This window comes from Hemicordylus capensis, chromosome 11, assembly GCF_027244095.1.
Source record: "Hemicordylus capensis ecotype Gifberg chromosome 11, rHemCap1.1.pri, whole genome shotgun sequence".
In the NCBI taxonomy this organism is placed as follows: domain Eukaryota; kingdom Metazoa; phylum Chordata; class Lepidosauria; order Squamata; family Cordylidae; genus Hemicordylus; species Hemicordylus capensis.
This window is the reverse complement of record NC_069667.1, coordinates 8,955,942-8,976,095: the sequence shown is the minus strand read 5'-3', so window position 1 is coordinate 8,976,095 and position 20,154 is coordinate 8,955,942. Positions and strand designations below refer to the sequence as shown.

The window sequence follows — 20,154 nt, the reverse complement described above, 5'->3', positions numbered from 1 at the left end:
GAATAAGCAGGGCCCACCTTGGTTTGCATGTGGATGGGTAACTACATGTGAGTGCTACTACGATGGATATTTGTATACCGGCCCTTCAACCAAAGTTCTCAAAGCGGTTTACATAGAAAGATACATACATAAATAAGGTGGTCCCCTGTCCCCAAAGGGCTCACAATCTAAAAAGAAACATAAGGTTGACAGGAGCAACATCCACTGGAGGGATGCCGTGCTGGGGCTGGATAGGGCCAGTTGCTCTCCCCCTGCTAAATACAAGAGAATCACAACTTTGAAAAGGTGTCTCTTTGCGCAGTTAGCAGGGGAAGTAAGGAGGGTGAGTTTGACCCAAACTATAATGGGGGCTAGTTTGTCAAGGTGAATAAAGGACAGGTCTCCGTTAATAGTTGTGTGGCAGCTCTCCCTGCTCCTAAATACAAGAGAGCCACCACTTTGAAAAGATGCCTCTTTGCTCAGTTAGCAGGGGTCTGCTGTAAGATGTTCCCCGCAGGGGAGGAAGATGCAGCTCCGTGGCAGAGCATCTGCTTGCATGCAGAGGATCCCAGGTTCAATTCCTGGCAGCATCTCCAGACAGACTCCATGAAATCTTGGGAGAGCTGCTGGCAGTGAATGTGGACAGTACTGAGCTAGATGGACCAAGGGTCTGACTCAGTAGATGGCAGATTCCTGTGTTAATTTTTTTTAAAATTCATATTTAACATTTATATCCTGCACTTCCTCCAGGGGCCCCAGAGCGGGGTACATGGTTATGTTTAACAATTGGAAATACCAAGCCATAGAAGGGCTTTCACCCTTGCCCGGTATCATGCCCTTCCCTCTGGCATTCTGGAAGGCAAATACAAGAAGATCCCATTCATGGAAAGGTTCTGTCCTTGTGACTCTGGGGAGGTGGAAACCATAGACCACGCGCTCCTTTCGTGTCCCTTCTATCAAGACAGTTCGGACAGGCTCATCTCTCCCCTGCTTCTTAAACACCCTGGTCACTCCAGTCAGGTCTACACCAAGATGCTGCTTTCCGATGACTCTGAAAAGTATACAGTGTACTGTGCTTGATTGGCCAGCAAACTCACCTGACCTGACCCCATAGAGAATCTATGGGGCATTGCCAAGAGAAGGATGAGGGACATGAGACCAAACAATGCAGAATTGCTGAAGGCCGCTAATGAAGCATCCTGGTCTTCCATAACACCTCATCAGTGCCACAGGCTGATAGCATCCATGCCACGCCGCATTGAGGCAGTAATTACTGCAAAAGGGGCCCAAACCAAGTACTGAATACATATGCATGCTTATACTTTTCAGAGGTCCGATATTGTTCTATTCTACAATCCTTGTCTTCTTGGTTCCATGTAATATTCTAATTTTCTGGGATTGTGGATTTGGGGTTTTCATGAGCTGTACGCCATGATCATCACAATTATTACAAATTAAGGCTTGACTTATCTCACTTTACATGTAATGCGTCTGTCTCATATATCAGTTTCACCTTTTAATTTGCATTACTGAAATTAATGGACTTTTGCATGATATTCTAATTTTCCGAGTTTCACCTATAAATGTAATAATAATAACAATAATAATATCTTAATCCTATTTAGCTTCGAGAGTTATGTTTTATTTAGCATGAGTTTGATTACATTGTATCTGTACTTTACCCTGTGCTGGTCTTTGACCGTAATAAAGATGATTGATTGATCGATCGGTTATGTTTATCCTCACAGTCAGTGTACACCATACTGAGCCAGATGGACCAAGGGTCTACCTCAATCTGGCAGCTATATTTTAATTAGGTTTATTTGTAGCTCAGTGGCAGGCATATGCTTTGCATGCCTTCCAGGGTAAATCCCCAGAGTCTGCAGGAGGCTTTTCAGACAGCAGGCTTTACTGTGAGTTTGGGGCCCAACGGATACTCTGACGCAAAAAGAGGGTTGTTTCTTTTTTCTTTTTACTCTGGACATAAACTGGGCTGGGTTCCAATACGTTGGCGGGGGGACAAACCATATGTGAAGTGCTCTCACATATTGGATTATCGCACAGACTTTGGGGTAAATCTGGCTGATATGTGAGCGCACATCCACCCTCCCAAAGGAAAGTTGCCGCCTGAAAAATCTTGAGGTACGGCTGGGAAAGACCGCTGCCTGGAACCTTGGAGAGCTGCTGCCAGTCAGTGTAGACAATACTGAGTTAGATGGAACAATGACGGACTCAGTATAAGGCAGCTTCCTATGTGATTCCTTTGCCCATGTAGGAAGGAACATGCCCTACATATATAATTACATTTTTTAAAAAAACACCCTCCCTTTTACACATTAAACTGTTCACTTGCGGACAGTGGTTGAGGACAAATGGGAATTGATTTCCCCCGTAACTTGTGAACTCATTCTAAATATCTCCAGGGAGCAATGTGGACAGTTTTTGACTAGGCAAGCATTTAGTGGCTGGAGATGAGAAGGAAGTTATTACAAGTTTTCTTTAAACAATTTAGTATTTTTAAATGTTGGTATTTTCACAATCAGTCAAGCCTCTAACCAAACTATGGCAGCAAATTTGGAGAACAACAGAGTGGCTAACAGATTGGGAGAGGTCAGTCTACGTAGCCATACCAAAGAAAGGAGACTTAATTCCACATGCTAGCAAAATAATGCTCAGGGTCATTCAATGCAGATTAGAGCCCTATGTGGAAAGGGGAATCCCAGATGTTCAAGCTGGTTCAGAAAAGACCGAGGAACAAGAGACATCATTGCTGACGCACGCTGGATAATTGAGAAAGCCAAAGAATACCAAAAAGAGGTCAATGTGTGCTTTATTGACTACAGAAAAGCCTTCGATTGCATCAACCATATCAAGTTGTGGAATATCCTTAGGAAAATGGGTGTCCCAGAACATCTCATTGTTCTCATGAGAAACCTACACACAGGAAAGGAAGCCATAGTCCGGATGGAATACAGTGAAACGGACTGGTTCCAGATGGGCAAAGGATTAAGACAAGGCTGTATACTTTCTCCTTATTAATTCAACTTACATGCTGAACATATACTGAGAGAAGCTGGATTGGAAGATGAGTGTGGTTTTAAAGTTGGAGGAAGAAACATCAATAACTTGCACTACGCTGATGACACCACTCTGATAGCTGAGTAATGAAAGCTCTAGTAATGAAAGCCAAGGAGCACAGTGAAAAAAATGGGACTATGACTAAATGTAAAGAAGACTAAACTAATGACAACAGGTACAGCAACCAGCCTCAGAATTGACAATGAAGACATTGAAGTGGTGGATAGATTCTGCCTTTTAGGATCGACCATCAACAGTCAACGATCCAGCAGTCAAGAAATATGCTGCAGACTAGCACTCGGTAGGGTTGCAATGAAGGCCTTGGAAAGGATATTCAGGTGCTGTGACGTGTCTACCCCTACAAAGATTAGAATCATTCGGACACTGGTTTTTCCCATGACACTCTATGGATGCGAAAGTTGGACTTCGAAGAAGCAAGATAGGAAAAGTATTGGCGCTTTTGAAATTTGGTGTTGGAGAAGACTTTTGAGGCTACCCTGGACAGCCAGGAAAACAAACAAATGGATCCTAGAACAAATCAATCCAGAATTTTCATTTGAGGCACAAACGACCAGGCTGAAACTATCATCCTTTGGACACATTATGTGAAGACCCAGGCCCCTTGAGAAGTCCATAATGCTGGGAAAATTGGAAGGAAAGAGAAGAAGAGGACGACCATCAGCAAGGTGGATGGACTTGATGATGACAGCCATGAATGCACCACTGAGAGACCTTAAAGGCCAAGTTGAAGACAGATCATCCTGGAGAGAATCTATCTATGTGGTCCCTAAGAGTCGACACCAACTTGATGGCACTTAATCAATCAATCAATTTTCACAGTATAAAAAGAACAAAGTTGTTAAGCAAGAACAGTCATTATAAATTATGCTGAGTGATATATGTTTCCTTTGTAATCAGTGAGTCTTTTTGTTTGGCTTTTAAATAAATGAGGATGGATTTCAAACATTCTGGTTTATTGTGTGTGATTGTAGACTTGTCAATACAGCTCAAGAAAGGTATACAACATGGTAAAAAGTTATCTTTAGATTGGGGGTTGATATGTTATTTAATTTGGTCTTGGGGTAGCATGAATTGTCCCATTTGCTAAGCAGGGTCTGCCCTGGGTTGCATTTGAATGGGAGACTCCATGTTTGAGCACTGTAAGATATTTCCCATAGGGGATGGGGAAGAGCCCCTGCCTGCTTGCATGTAGATGGTTCCCAGTTCCTTCCCTGACAGCATCTCCAGAAAGGGCTGAGAGAGACTCCTGCCTGCAACCTTGGAGTAGCTGCTGCTAGTCAGTGTGGACAATACTGAGCTAGATGGACCAAGGGTCTGACTTGGTGTAAAGCAACTTTCTGCTCTTAAGAAATTCTGTCCATAATGAGCATGTCCCAAATTTTATCAAACCAATCTTTGCTCAATGGAGGGTTTTCCTTTCCTTTCCCCATCCTTGGATAATTACAAATTTAGCTGCCCTTGTGCTTCTTTGAATGACAGATTTCATCTTCTTAAACTCTACTTTAATTTACATGTTTTTGAATCATCGCTTGGAAATAACCTGAGCTTTGGGAGGATAGGATGTGTTTAAAAAAAAATCTAAATTTAAAAAAAGAAAAAAAGAAACCCTGATTCTAAAACTGGGAGAGACAGAAGATGAGAGAGATGCTGGCGACCTGCTGGTCATTAGAATCTGCTCCTGCTTCTTTCCCAGAAGCCACTAATGAACTGACAGACACTGGTGTGTGCCAGCAGCTACCGACATAGGGTCTGATCTAAGGACCACTGAAAGGCTTTCCTGTTGGATTTAAATGGGCTTTGGCAGAGACACCTAGGCATGATTGGAGGCTATTATGTGGCATTTCATCTCAGTCTTTTCTCTATCCAGGTCACCTCTGCAGTCCACACTTCAAAGCTACCTTTGCCGTTCCATTTCCCGAATGTTAATGCTCAATTTTACCATTCTTAAGGTGATTCCGTGCACATTAACTTTTCAGTCCGAGGAGCCTCCTCTTAGAGAAGTGGGACACGCTTATTAATATGAAGGAAAAGATTGACAGGGTAAAATTCCAGGATGAACGCTGCTGCCGTATCGTTGCCCGGCCAGCTTTTGGGGGGCGAAATGCCTACACGGCCCCCTTCTGAGCTGCCTGGCTGAGGTGGGTGGCACTGCTTTGCCGTGGACCTGCTCTTAACTGGAAGGAAGCTGGTGCAGCTGATCTTCCTCAACCCAGCACAGCATCCGTCCTAGTGGCTGTTGCCTCCCTCGTTCCTTTTTATTTATTGTTCGATTTAGACACTGCTTTTCATTATAATAATCTCTAAGCGGTTTACAATATAGCGAAAACAATACATGGTTATAATTAAAAAAGTGCAGACAATATAAATATAAAAAGAATATCTCTATTTAAATTTTTTAAAACCCATTAAAAACGATCCATATATTTAATTCTCCTGGGTGTGCCTTGGAATGTGCGTCCCGGTGCCCAGCTGACTGGCTGGGCAGCGGAGGCGCCTGATTGGCTGAGGCGCACCCAGGAGGATTGGTCGCCGCGGCCAGAGGCCATGGAGGCAAGTGGCGGCGGTGGGCCGAGCCCGGCCGCAGAGGCAAGACCCAGGAGGGGGGAAAGAAGGGGGGGGCAGAAGTGGCTGGGCTCGGCATGGGCCGGCTGTGGTCAGGAAGCGGAGACTGGGGCAGAAGGTCGGGGGGGGGGGAGAAGTAACTGCCGGGCCCAACGAGTGCACAGATGCTCTGTGAGGGGTCAGCTAGTAATACATAAAAACACAAAGCAGCAGCAGCAGTAAAAACATAACTTTCATTTGCCCAGGTGAAGAGCCATGTGGTTTTCTTGTTTCCTAAAAACTGTCATGGAGACTGAGGAGCGGATGCCAGCCGGGAGAGCATTCCAACACCTGGGGGCAATGACTGAGAAGGCCCTGTCCCACATGCTCGACAGCTGAGCCTCCCTTCCCACTGGCATGTGGAGCAGAGCACCCCACCCTCCGCAATGATCTTGTTAAGCAGGCAGGAACCCTTGGGAGCAGGTGGTCCTTCAGATATCCAGGGCCCAAACTGTTAAGGGCTTTAAAGGTCAAAACCAGCACTTTGAATTGGAGCAAGAAACCAATTGGTAGTCAATGTAGCTCTTTCAGAATGGGTGTAATAGCCTGTGGTGTTTTTTTTTGGCCTGTGAAGCCCTTTGGGGTAGGGAATCACCTCCTAATTCATTTTTCTATGTCACCTGCTTTGAGAGCTTGGCTTTTTTGGAGCTGAAAAGCAGTATATAAATATTCCAAACAAGAAAAATGGTAGCAGCGAAAGAACATCATTTGTGGAAACCTCCGTCACGCATCCCTCTTTCACACATATCCCCCAACCATTGGCTAAATGCAGACATGAAGCTGAATGCAATGACAGAAACTCGATTCAGACATTATGCTCGTACATGTATTTGTCTGAATGGCTGTACAGGTTCTCTCGTTACCTGTGGTCCCAGTACCCACGGTTTCATGTATCCATGGTTGGATCATTGGGGCGCAGTTTCTTTATTCATGAGGCAAAAATAGGGTTATTTTCGCCTATGCAGTTCTTGGGTGGCTAGAAATGACTTCTGCCACCATTTCCTGCCATTTTGTAGTGCTGAGCCATTTTGTGGCTCCTTTCTCCAAAAAACCCAAACCCAAAACAAAACCCTCAAAAAGGAATAAAAATTGGAGGATTTGGAAGTTTTGGGGGCAGTGCTGGAGAGCAAAGTACGGTGCTTATTTCTGCCCCCCACCCCATTTTTTTCTTGTGATTATTCAGCACACTTCAGTGGGCTTAGGGAACTAACCCCCCAATCCCCACAAGTTAAGGTTTCTTTATTCGATATCCACAGCAATTAGCAGGAATGGAACCCCGTGGATAATGAGGGCCACATTTAAAAAGTGAGCCTGGATACTGACCCTTCAATACTGGCATGGTACAGATAGGAAATGTACTTCTGTACCTGGGTTCAGCACAACATGTGAATGACAGTACCTGTGTTCAGATACGAACCTATGTACACTGTACACTCATCATATTGAACTCATTATGTTGAACATAATGTGTAAACGGGCCTAGAATGTTTTGTTTAATTACAGGTGATGGGTACCACTTTGAGTGGTCTCCAATTTAAAAAAAACTGAGCATCAATAGACAATTAGCATGTAATGATTAATTCCCATCATCCCCTGCCACAAATGGCCTGTAGTCAGGGATGATGGGAGTTGTAGTCCAACATCTGCAGCAGGGCTGAAGTTGTGCAGCCCTGCTCTAAAGGGTGGGGACTACCCCACCATTGCATCTAATTCACACTCAGATTGGTCACAGAATCTCAACAGGTGCAATCCAAAAGTCGTTTTCAACGTACCTTTTCTAAGTACGTGTAACTCCATATTTTACCGTCCGCCCATGTTCTGGAAATGATCTTCCCGCCTGGGTCATACTCCATCTTCTCCATCCACGTCCCCCTCTGAATGTAGGTCACTAACCCAGAATGGGAGTAAGTGATGTTGACCTCATTGTATTTGCTGATGGGGGACCAAAGAATCGGACGGCCTGCCTGGTCGTAGAGGATCCGAAGAGTGAACTTGCGATGGTCGTCATAGATTTTCCCTGTTCTGGTTATGTGGTCGAAGTCAATTGATAGCAGGTTTCTATTATGGGCCTGGAGAGGAATATAGTGAGGACAGCATGACTTACTTACTTATTTATTTATAGAACTGAAGCACTTCTGTAGAAAAAGGCATTTAGGACGTCTTTATGCATCACACCAGACCAGAGATTCAACAGAGTGGTCAGAGTCCCATGAACATGTGCGTGCCCTACTTCCACTCTTGGGAGGGAAATGCCAAGATTGGGTATATGTCATACAGATCTGCCAATCTCAGCATATTCTGTGCTGGTTTGCTTTTGAATGGGTGTCCGCATGTGAGTGCTGTAAGATATTCCTCTTACGGGATGGGGTCGTAGCTCATTGGAAGAGCATTTGCATGCTTGCACGCAGAGGGTTCCAGGCTCAACCCCAGGCGCATCTCCTCTTAGGGCTGGGGGAGACTCTGGCCCGAAACCTGGGAGAGCCACTGCCAGTCAGTGCAGACCAGGGATTCTCCACATTGTGTCCCCAGATGTTATTGAACTTCAAGTCCCATAATCCCCAACCAAAGGCCACTGGGGCTGGGGATGATGGGGGTTGAAGTCTAATAACATCTGGGGACCCAACATTGAGAATTCCTGGTGTAGACAATACTGGGCTAGATCAGGGCTGCTCAACTTCCCCTCTCCTGCAAATGTTGGCCTACAACTCCCATAACCTCTGGCTACTGACAACTCTGGCTAGGGATTATGGGAGTTGTAGTCCAAAAAACAGCTGAGAGGGGAAGTTGAGCAGGCCTGAGCTAGATGGACCAAGGGTCTGATTCCGTATAGGGCAGTTTCCTATGCTCCTACAATAAACCATAGCTCCACCGGGATTCAGCCATAACCCACTGGAAGAGCATCTGCTTTGCATGCAGAAGGTCCCAGGTTCACTCCCTGGCAGCATCTTCAGGTAGGGCTGGGAGAGACTCCTGCCTGTAACCTTGGAGAGCCGCCGCCTCAGTAGACCAGTGCAGTGTTCCCTCTAACAGGGATTCCCAGATGTTCTTGACTACAACTCCCACAATCCCCAGCCAAAGGCCATTGCAGCTGGGGGTGCTGGGAGCTGTACTGAACAACATCTGGAAGTCCCTGTTAGAGGGAGCAGTGGGCCAGTGGTCCCCAACCAGGGTTCCTCCAGATGTTGCTGGACTACAGCTCCCAGCATCCCTAGCCACAATGGCTGGGGATGCTGGGAGTTGTAGTCCAGGAACATCTGGAGGAACCCTGGTTGGGGACCACTGGTGTAGATAATACTGAGCTGGGTGGGCCAACAGTTTGACTCGGGGTAAGGCAGCTTCCTATGTTCCTAAGGACTGGTTTTGAGTTGGAACATGCTCCCAGACATATGCTCCAATCCAACCTCCTCCCTGTGCTCATCTCTAGCTAGACGAGGAACTGCATGCACCAACCAGAGTTATGACTTCAGTCCATGGCTCAATTCAGTGTCGGAGGTGACCGTTGGTCTTGTAGTAGCAAGCACGAATCATCCCCTTCGCCAAGCAAGGTCTGCCCTGTGAGAACTGTAAGATATTCCCCTTAGGGGATAGGACCTGCTCGGGGAAGAGCTTTTGCCTGCTTGCATGCAGAAGATCCCAGATTCCCTCCGTGCCATCTCCAATGTAGGGTTGAGATAGACTCCTGCCTGCAACCTTGGAGAAGACGCTGCCAGTCCGTGCAGACAATCCTGAGCTTGTTGGACCAAAGGTCTGACTTGGTATACGGCAGCTCCCTATGTGCCTGTTTCCATCACCATGCACTCGTGTGTCAATCAGAGCATTAAATGAGAGGCTGGGCACAATTAAGCCCCTTCTCCCCCATCCAGAACAGTGTTTTAAACTCCATGTTACAAAGGGGAATATAGGCGCGTGAGCACAGTACAGAGGACTGTAATAAGCACGACCGGAAGCAAGATGTATAAAGGCAGCTTCCTATGTTCCCATGCTCATCTGCAGATGCATGTGCAGCACCCGTCAGCAAATCAGCAGTAACAGCTTCCGAATGCCCAATTCTCCAATGGGGAAGCCAAATTCCCTCCCTCCTAAACAGCTGGCTGGCACTATCGCCCACTGATACCTGATCCGAGCTACTCTCATGTCTGCCGCTGGGTCAGGTCACCAATGTGTTTTCATTTTATGGCTGGTGGCCGTGTTGTGCATGTTTACTCTTGCAGATCATCTGTCAGGCTGTGGCTGAGTATTCTCAACCTGTCACTGCTCTGTCATTGCAAGTATACATTGACTTATAACAGGCAAACTTCTACCCAGAAGTTAAGGTCGCAGCGGGGCCAGTGGCGATGGCATTTCTCCAGGCGGCAGCTGGTACGAGTTACAAAATTAAAAGGGGGGGGAATAATCCCACTACCCTATCATTGGCCTTGCTTTTGGGAAACCTAAAATCACTACCCACCGGGAGGAGCCCCTGGAAGCAGCTAAAAGGTGTGCTTCTCTCACATTTCATATTGCAGCATGCTGAGATCTGCGTTATGAATAGCAGATCTGTTTTCATACGCAGCCGCTCAGGAGAGATTAATGGAGGAAGCTCGCTGAATGATGTGACGGGAAATTGCAAGCCTGGGAGCACAGAAGGCCGGGTTGGAGAAAGGGAGATAGGGAATTGCACATTAGGATTTCATAGGGGGGCATTCACAAATGCTTCAAGGATCATATGGACATAGTAAGCTGCCATATACTGAGTCAGACCATTGGTCCATCTAGCTCAGTATTGTCCACACAGACTGGCAGCGGCTTTTCCAAGGTTGCAGGCAGGGGTCTCTCTTAGCTCTATCTTGGAGATGCTGCCAGGGAGGGGACTTGGAACCTTCAGCATGCAAGCAAGCAGATGCTCTTCCCAGAGTGGCCCCATCTCCTAAGGATAATATCTTACAGTGCTCACAAATGTAGTCTCCCATTTAAATGCAACTAGAGCAGATCCTCCTTAGCAAAGAGGACAATTCATGCTTGCTACTACATGATCAGCTTATTTATGAGATCCTGAAAAGCCACAGTAGACAATAATGGGCAAGATGGACCAATGGATTGACTCGGTATACGGCAGCTGTGTATATCCATATGCCTTAAGCACACCGTGAAACCCTTAAGTCCCACGGGCTTTCATGGCACTTAGCTTAGCTTTCTTTGTGGGAGAATCTCTCACAGAGTTCGACATCTGTTAATTACTACCAGGGCTATGATTTCACACTAGGCAGAATGGCTCCTCCCCTCTATTTAGAGACAAAGCAGAAGCTTGGGGCTCTTTTTTGAGCAGCCTTCACTGCATTTTTTAGGTACATGCACTACCAAGCTTAACACTGACACTTTACAATAGCTGAGCTTTTCTTTAAAGCAACCCAACATGCTCCTGGTGATTGTAGTTTGTAGCAACTTCTAATGGCAGTTAAATAAAAGGTACTTCTCCATGTGGCTTCTTCTGAAGAACTGTGTGTTTGTTTAATAACCAATTTGGCCATTACACACACACACACACACACACACACACACACACACACACACACACACACACCTTTGTCTGGCATTCGCAGGAACAACAGACCTCGCAAAGTTGTTAAGAAATCACTTTGATATTATAGTTTGGGCATCTATGCATATATTTTGCATATATGCATATGCATATATTTTCATTTAACAGTAGCCTGCAGACCATTGCACAGTAGCAACATTATGATGTGAAGCAAAGAATGAAGACAATAGTATAAATTAAGAGATAAGCTCTTGACTGCACCTTAAAGGGTGCTCATCTTAATGTTGTGATAACATTGGATGAGTTTGTTGAATGATGTACCCTGAGTCTTTAGCAAGAACTGAATCTTACACCTCTTTCTGAAAGAGCTAGAAATTTTATGATCCTTAGAGCTGCATAACCAGAGTACATGCGGGTGAGGGGAGGTACTGTCAGAGCTGGGGTAACCCACAGATATATCAGTTTCACACAAAAAACGGAGAAAAGACAAAGAGGGCAACACCCCCCTCCATTGCCCCAATGTAACTCAATGGAGCGGAATGTTTGTGGACAGAGGACAGTTAAAAGACAACCAGATAAGCCAGAGATAATGGAGCTCAGTGGGGAAGAGAAAGGGAAGGAAGGCTTGAACAAGAAGAGCAGGGAATTTCTCAGCTTGAGGAATATTCCCAGTTGTTTGGACATCATCTCTGATTCAGTTACCAATATATGTTGCGAGAGAGAGAGAGAGAGAGATATATATATATATATATATATATATATATATATATATATATATATATATGAATGAGAAAGGGGTTTGTAAAAATATGACCTTATGGTAGGGGATGTTCTCTTGCTAGTGGGTATATACAACATCAACTCAAAAAATTGCATATGGCTACAGTAATTGAAAAAGGTGGTACATAAGAACAGCCCTGCTGAATCAGGCCCAAGGCCTATCTAGTCCAGCATCCTGTTTCATATAGTGGCCCACCAGATGTCTCTGGGAAGCCCAAAGGCAAGAGATGAGTGCATCCCCTGCATCTGGTATTCAGAGGCATCTTGCCTCTGAGGCTGGAGGAGGCCTATACCCATCTAGGCTAGTATCCATTGATAGGCCTGTCCTCCATGAATTTGTCTAAGCCCCTATTAAAGTCATCCAGGCTGGTGGCCATCACCACATCCTGTGGCAGAGAATTCCATTGATTAATTATGCACTGCGTGAAAAAAGTACGTCCCTTTTCATGGTAACATGCCTGATTCCGTTACCCTTGGAATTGCCAATTGGGCTCAAAAGATCAATCACCTGATTTAGTATAAGGAAGAGTCATATGTTCATTGAGGCAAGAAGGCTATTGGCTATTGCAGGTGGGACAGCAGGGCAGAAAAACAAAAGGGGGGAGTGGTGTTTTGATATTTATATGCCATTCTGGGTTGGGATGTTAGACTTGTCTTTCACTCAGCTCTGGTAATCAGAGATGACGGTTCTTTTACGTTGCTGTTTTACAGTATAGATAGGAAATGTGCAGTCTACATGAATGCAGCTTTTTCCACTGGAAGTAGCTGTATTACAGATCAGCTATAGGCATGGCACACTTTACTTTACTTTATGGGTAAACAGTAGCCCCAGCAGCACGGATCACCAGAAAAAAAAGGGGAGCAAAATAGGATTTATGCTGGTACGAAGGAAGCTTGGCTTTGGTTTTATTTTTATCACATACTGGGGAAGCGAGGAATCAAGCAAGGATGATATATTTCACAATCTATGAAACAGGTAGTAACTTCTACATTTCAGCCAACTCCCGATACATTAGTAAAATGGGTGTTTCTCTTCTTCCATGACTTTTACGCATAGATTGCTGTTTGCAGGAATCCAACCAAGCAGAACCTGGGACAAAGTAACCCCCTGATATAACATTAGTGGTGCACATTGGGGGGGGAGGGGAGAGTGCCTCGTCTCTGCTCCTGCAAGTCTCAGTATATAGTAGACTGATTCACAGCATCTTTAACAGGGTAGAACATGTCTCCTACCCAGGATCGGGAGCTGTGTGGGCTCCCGTATTGTGAATGAGTAAAAAGCAAGGTAGAAGAGAGGGGAAGTGATTGTGTGCGAAGCTCCTGTCTGTCCTACCCAGCAGCTGTACACGACTGTTGAACGAAGCAGGAGGAAAACCCCTCCTACCCAGCGGGTGCCACTCACACTATCACTTCCCCCACCTTGTTTTTTAAAAGCACACGATCACAAAGCAAGAGTGCACATAGCTCCCCAAATTTTAAAGATCATGTGAACCAGCCTGCTGATTATCAGGAGCTGCTGGGACTTGATCCCTTTGAATTCCCAGATCTGCAGCTTTCTCAGTCTGGACCTTTCTCATGCAGGCTGCCTTACCCCCTGCCAACTGAGCAAAGAGGCACCTTTAAAAAATGGTGATTCTCTTGTATTTAGCAGGGGAAGAGCAACTGGCCCTATCCATCCCCAAGCACAGCATCCCTCCAGTGGCTGTTGCTGGTGTCTACCTTATGTTTCTTTTTAGATTGCAAGCCCTCTTTGGGACAGAGAACCATCTTTATTTATGATTCATTTTCCTGTGTAAATCGTATTGAGAACATTGGTTGAAAAGAAGAATATAAATATTTGTGGTAGCCACCTAATGGTGCAGCAGGGAAATGACTTGACTAGCAAGCCAGAGGTTGCCGGTTCGAATCCCCGCTGGTATATTTCCCAGACTATGGGAAACACCTATATTGGGCAGCAGCGATATAGGAAGAGGCTGAAAGGCATCATCTCATACTGCGCTGGAGGAGGCAATGGTCAACCCCTCCTGTATTCTACCAAAGACAACCAGGTTGCCAGGAGTTGACACCGACTCGATGGCACACTTTACCTTTAGTAGCTCTCACAGAGAAGGCTAAGAAATTCAGGAAAAAAAATCAGATGAAATTCTGAATGCTTCTCTACCCAAACCAGGAGCTGGGGTCAGGGAGGGGAAAGGGAAAAGATGGCGATAGCTCTCCACAACAAACACAGCTCCAATCTGAGCTGAGAAGAGGGAGTGTTTCTGGCTTCCTCTTCAGGACTGGAGGCCATGTTCAGTTTGGAGGAAGCATGGGCAACTTCAGGAGCGCAGGCCTGGCCTCATCCCTGACTCCACTTGAATTAATGGCCTCAGTGATAGATGAGGGGGTGGGAGGCAAAGGAATTTGGGGGAAAGACTGGAACCTCCCATCTCCCCCCTTCTTCTCAGATTTGACAGGTCTCTGATAATCACTGTATACACAGGTCGTTGTTAGACCATTAGACCGCATGCTAAATATTCACCGTACTCATCAAAGCCTCCCAAAGGAGAATTTCTGTCAAATGGAAAACAGATTTCCTAAAGCATTTTTCTTGCAAGTTATTGATGTCATTGGGTCTTAAACTTAAGTCTGTTAATTAAACAGAGGGATATCGACCACCTGCCACAGGGGTCCGGTAATAGTCCGGTTAAACAGAAGCCAAAGGGCCAGACGAGACGTGATGCCAACAGGAAAGTCATTAAATATGGAACTGCCCTAACTGTGTGGAACGAGATTAAAATTGTTTCACCCATGTGGGTGTGTCCAGTTTTAAGAGCCAAATGGGTGCGTGGATATGGGAGCTGGACACATCCAGCTCTCTGAAAAGCCAATCACTTTTCACCCAACCAAGGCAACTTCCAGTATCACCACTCAGCTCAAGAGGAAAGCCCCCTAAGCATTGGCGAAGTGCTTAGGCACCCCATTTGCTATTTAAATCACCCTCAACCCTGCCTTACCATGTGACTGGGGCAAGGTTTTGTGTAGCTTTGCCCCCAGATATATTTTGTTAAAGACAGATTGTACATAAGATTGCAAACCAGCTGCTCATATACCATCTGCATCAGGACGAGTCTCACGGCCATCTTTATGGCAAGACAAATGCAATTCCCATGCGACTGTGTGAAGCAACAATCACAGATCAGTTGTCCTTGAAGGCTAAGGTCTTATTAGTCCTGATGGCTATAGGCTACCTCCACGTTCAGAGGCAGGATGTCTCCAAATGCCACTTGCAGGGGAGCAACAGCAGGAGAGGGAGAATGCCTTCATCTCTTGCCTGTGGACTTCCCAGAGGCATCTGGTGGGCCACTGTGGGAAACAGGATGCCGGAATAGATAGGCCTTGGACTTACCCAACAAGGCTGCTCTTATGTTTATTTTAAAGTGTTTATTTAATCCTGTTCTTCCTCCAAGGAGCCCAGAGCAGCGCTTATCCTCACAACAGCCCTGTGAGGTAGGTTAGGCTGAGAGAGAAGCAACGGGCCCAGAATCACACAGTGAAGGTCATGGCTGAATGGGGATCTGAATCTGGGTCTTCCCAGTCCTAGTCGAACACTCAAACCACTACACCAAACTGGCTTTCTTTAAGGATCAGAGGTTAGGGATGTGCACAAAATTTGCCCAAATTCGATTCAAATTTGAATAGAATTCAAATCAATTCAATTTGGAACCACTGAACAGAGTAGAGATTCATCTGAATCAGTCTGAATTTGTCCAGATTCGAATCGTTGAGTCAAATTAGAGCAAATTTGCCTGAATTTGCTTTGAACAAATCTCTACTCTGTTCAATCGATTTAAATCAGATTAAAATTTAAATTGAATTTGGGTGAATTTAATACACATCCCTATCAGAGGTGCTGTTTTCCCTCAAACACACTTGTGCAGAGTTCATCTGGAGCGACAGAGGCTGTTAGCAGTGTGGGATTTCTAGTCCGCATTCTCATTTTGGGGAAATGAGGGTCTTAGCACACTGCCAGGTCAGTACAAGTGGAAGTGACCCTTCAGAAATCCTGGTCCTAGAGGTGTTTAAGGCTTTAAAGGTCAATACCATCACTTGGAATTGGGACTGAAAAGTAAGAAGCTGACAGTGCAGAGGGAACAATATTGGAGTTATATTATTATGATTCCTAATAATGGTAGTAAAATCAACCTGATACTTATATGAATTGCTTTCCAGGAAAATACTTGCACTACACCATATCCTTACCCGTAACCGCCTCTCAAACGCAGAGATGTTTCCTTTGTTCTGTTCCTTCCTCTGCCTCCATTCAATAAGATTGGAGTTATGCTCCCCGGGAAGAGAGATGTTGCATTTTCCCAAAGTGGGGTTGACAGCTCCTGCCAGGACGTGTGGCTCGGTGTTCAGCGTGATCTCCATTCCACTGGCAAAGGTGACTCTCAGCGACCCATCTGGGCTGACCCGATAGATATTCTGAGTGTTGTCTGTCAGTAACATAACAAGGGGGGAGAGGGAGCTGAGCTCTGTAGCTTTATGAGGCATTGCGTATGCAAAGGTTATATTTATCCACAGTTCAGACAGCTGTAGGGCCTGCCAATGTTTGCACTTTTTCATAACTCGAAATCTGCAGGGCTTTCAGACATATTATTATATCCCAGCCGAGGTATTTACATATAAGAGGTACCCTGGATCTTGAGAGAAGGTCTTCTGCTTTCTGCAGTCTTTCAGGAGGTTAACTCGTAAGTTCGCCCTTTAGCGACAAGTTCACCCTCTTGCTCTGCTGCACAGTGGCTAATCCTGGGAAAACCGATGGCCTGGAGGAATTTAATGTGCAGCAGAGGCCCAAACGGGTAGGTGTTTAATTACGTTGCTAAAATGCAGCTATAGACATGGGACTGAGCGCTATTGTAAGACAGTTAATGGTCTGCTTTAAAATGAAAGAGCTCTGATCTATGGAATAGGTGTTTGCATCTTCCGACTGCTTATGGCATTCTCACCAAAATATCACACAGAATGCTTGAAACAGGCCAGCCAAGGCAGACTTTGGTCTGAAGCAGCAAAATGATTTTTATGTTCTCTGTGCCAGGGGTTCTCAAATTTGGGTCCCCAGATGCTGTTGGGGATACAGCTTCCATAATCTGCAGCTACAATGACCAAAGGCCATTGTGGTGGGGATGGTGGGAGTTGCAGTCTGGCAATATCTGGGGATCCAGGTATGAAAACTGATGCACTATGTTGCTTTTAGCAACAGCAACTGCTTCCAAAGTGGCCCATAGTGCTAAGCTGTCTTAACAGGCCAGATCAGTTTGTAACGCCAAACTGTTTATGGGATTAATAATGATTGCTGTTGTTTGGTTTCAATGCAAACAAGTAATTGCGATAACTGCCAATAAGTTCTCTTGTGTTTGCAGCAGGCAATGATAATTTTATATACAAGGGGTGGAATCCAGAGCAGATTAAGTCACATTGCCATTAAGGGGGCTTAAGTTAGTCATGACTCATTTATTCAATAATGCGGAGGCTGGATCCTGCCCAAGAAATGCGTTCAAGTCCCTAAAGAGCTCACAGCTTCAGTGAAGGCAATAAACTACCCCGAGAAACAATGAAAAGGAAATACAGGATTTCAGCAATGTAAATGCTATAGACAGACAGACATCACATCCTTTTCGATGGAAAAATATTTTGGTCGTGACCAAGTCCCCTGCCTGTTAGGAATGTGCATGGATCAGGTTCCACCGGCATTCGAACTGGTTTGGTGGGTCGTAGGGTTGCTTTAAATGACAGGGAAGGCACTGCCAGTAGGGATGTGCATGGAACCGGTGATGGCTGGTTCGACGGCAGGGGGGTTACCTTTAAGGAGCAGGGAGGGTGCTTTTACACTCCCCCCTGCCGCATTTTCCCTTCCGGCACTGTTTAAAAAAGATCCTGTGGGGCGGCAGCATACCCCCTTGCTGCGCCAGTGCCCATCGGACCAGAAGTGCATGGTGCACGTGTGTGCGATGTGCATGCGAGCGTGGTATGCGTATGCGCACTGGGCTGGCAAGGAGATACACTGACGCCCTGTGGGACTGTTTTTAAACATAGTGCCGGTGTGTGTGTGTGTAGGGAGTATAAAAGCACCCTCCTGTCCCTGCTCCTTAAAGTTAACCCCCTGGCCGAACCACCAGACCTTCAGACCGGTACATGCACATCCCTACCTGCCAGTCCCCGCACTGCCGCTTTCCCCTTGCAAGCGCTCCCCAGAAAAGTGGGCATTCTGGGCTGCAGTGCTCCTGCTTGCAGCCCCAGCAGCATCGCCACGCTCATCCAGCCCTCCTGGATGCTGGGTGCGCACATGTGTGCCGTGCACGTGTGTGCCGGCCATTAGCTCGGAGACGCTGCTTGGGCTGCAAGCAGGGACGCCGCGGCCCAGCGTGCCTGCTTTTCTGGGGAGCGCCTGCGAGGGGGAAATGGCAGTGCAGGGGCTGACAGGAAAGCAGCGCCTTCCCCGTCATTTAAAGCAACCCCCCTCCCCACCCTCCTGGGAGTGCACGGAGCGCTTCCATGCACATCCCTACAGCCTGTTGCTCTAAATTTGGGGGGTTCCAGCGACCAGGTCCCTGTTGCCAGCCCTCTTGGATGCTAAGAACTGCATCTACAGGTCACAAAGAGGAATCTGCCTGCATCATCTCCTTGATATTTAAAGGTAAAGTGTGCTGTCGAGTCGGTGTCGACTCCTGGCGCCCACAGAGCCCTGGGGTTGCCTTTGGTAGACTACAGGAAGGGTTGACCATGGCCTCCTCCCACACAGTGTGAGATGATGCATTTCAGCATCTTCCTATATCGCTGCTGCCCGATGTAGGAGTTTCCCATATTCTGGGAAACACTTTTAGTCCATGACAAATGACTATACTTCCACTTTCCACTGGCTAATAAAACTGGCTATTAGCACATCTGGCTAATAACTGAAAAGTGGTAGGGGAGTGCATTTTTTAGGAGGAGGATCAACACCATCCTCATTCTTGAATCATATTACTGCTTAAAGTGTAGGGTTATGATTTGCACAGCTGTACTATGGGTACAGCTGTAGCTTAGTGGAAGAGCTTCTGCTTGCATGCAGAAGGACCCAGGTTCAATCCCTGGCAGCATCTCCAAGTAGGGCTGGGAAAGGCTCCTGCCTGCCATCTTGGAGAGCTGCTGCCAGTCAGCGTAGACAATACTGAACTAGGCAGACTGAGGGTCTGAATCGGTTGAAGGATCTCCCTAAGTTCCTACCATCTTGTTTGGGGCCACGGCTCAATGGTTAAGTATCTGCTTTGCATATAGGAGGTCCCAGGCACACCCCCTGGCTAGGCAGGGCTGGGAAAGACTCCAGCCTAAAACCCTGGAGAGGCAGGGCTCAGTCGGTGCAGACCAGGGATAGGCAACGTGTGGCTCTCCAGACATTGAAGAACTACAACTCCCATCATCCCCAGCTGTAATAGATTGTGCCTGAGCATGATGGGAGTTGTGGTTCAGCACCACCTGGAGAGCTGCACAACGCCCAACCCTAGTGTAGACAATACTGAGCTAGATAGATGGACCCGTGGTCTGACTCAGTATAAGGCAGCTTCCTAGGAGTCTGACCCCTCTGTTATGTTTGGGGGTGAGGCCATAGCTCCCTGGTAAAGCATCTGTCCCAGGTTCAATCCCTGGCATCATCTCCAGGTAGGGCTGGGGAAGACTCCTGCCTGAAACCACTGAGAGGCACTGCCAGGCAGTATAGACGATACTGAGCTAGATGGCCTGATAGTCTGGCTTGGTCTGAGGCAGCTTCCTACGTTCTTTGTACAACTAGGATGACACCATGCATCTGATCGTGTACTGTAGCCTCTAGGGCAGGGATTCTCAACGTTGGGTCCCCAGATGTTATTGGACTTCAACTCCCATAATCCCCAACCAAGGGCTGGGGATTATGGGAGTTGAAGTCCGATAACATCTGGGGATCCAATGTTGAGAATCCCTGCTCTAGGGAATGAACTAAAATGAATGACAGGGGACGCCGACAGAAATGCCCTGGTTCCTTCCAAATGGCCATAGTAATGCCGCCATCCATTTGTAAATTCAAGGCATTCCATTGGCCATTTGTAATGAACCAGTGCTTTCTGGTGGGCATTCCCTGTCATTCATTTGAGTATGTCCGACACTAGTCCACCATAGGACTT

At 46.4% G+C, this 20,154-nt stretch overlaps 1 protein-coding gene across 26 annotated transcripts in view; it reads right to left on the bottom strand.

The window, feature by feature from the left end:
• Nucleotides 1–20,154, bottom strand: part of TENM1 (teneurin transmembrane protein 1) — a 1,198,498-nt gene that overhangs the window by 23,392 nt on the left and 1,154,952 nt on the right. For all 26 annotated transcript variants that reach the window (XM_053273541.1, XM_053273531.1, XM_053273550.1 and 23 more), the window contains 2 exons: nt 16,220–16,455; nt 7,452–7,748 (listed from right to left, as the gene is read on the bottom strand). In XM_053273541.1, the coding sequence (XP_053129516.1) occupies nt 7,452–7,748; nt 16,220–16,455 (533 nt within the window). The remainder of the gene's footprint in view (nt 1–7,451; nt 7,749–16,219; nt 16,456–20,154) is intronic.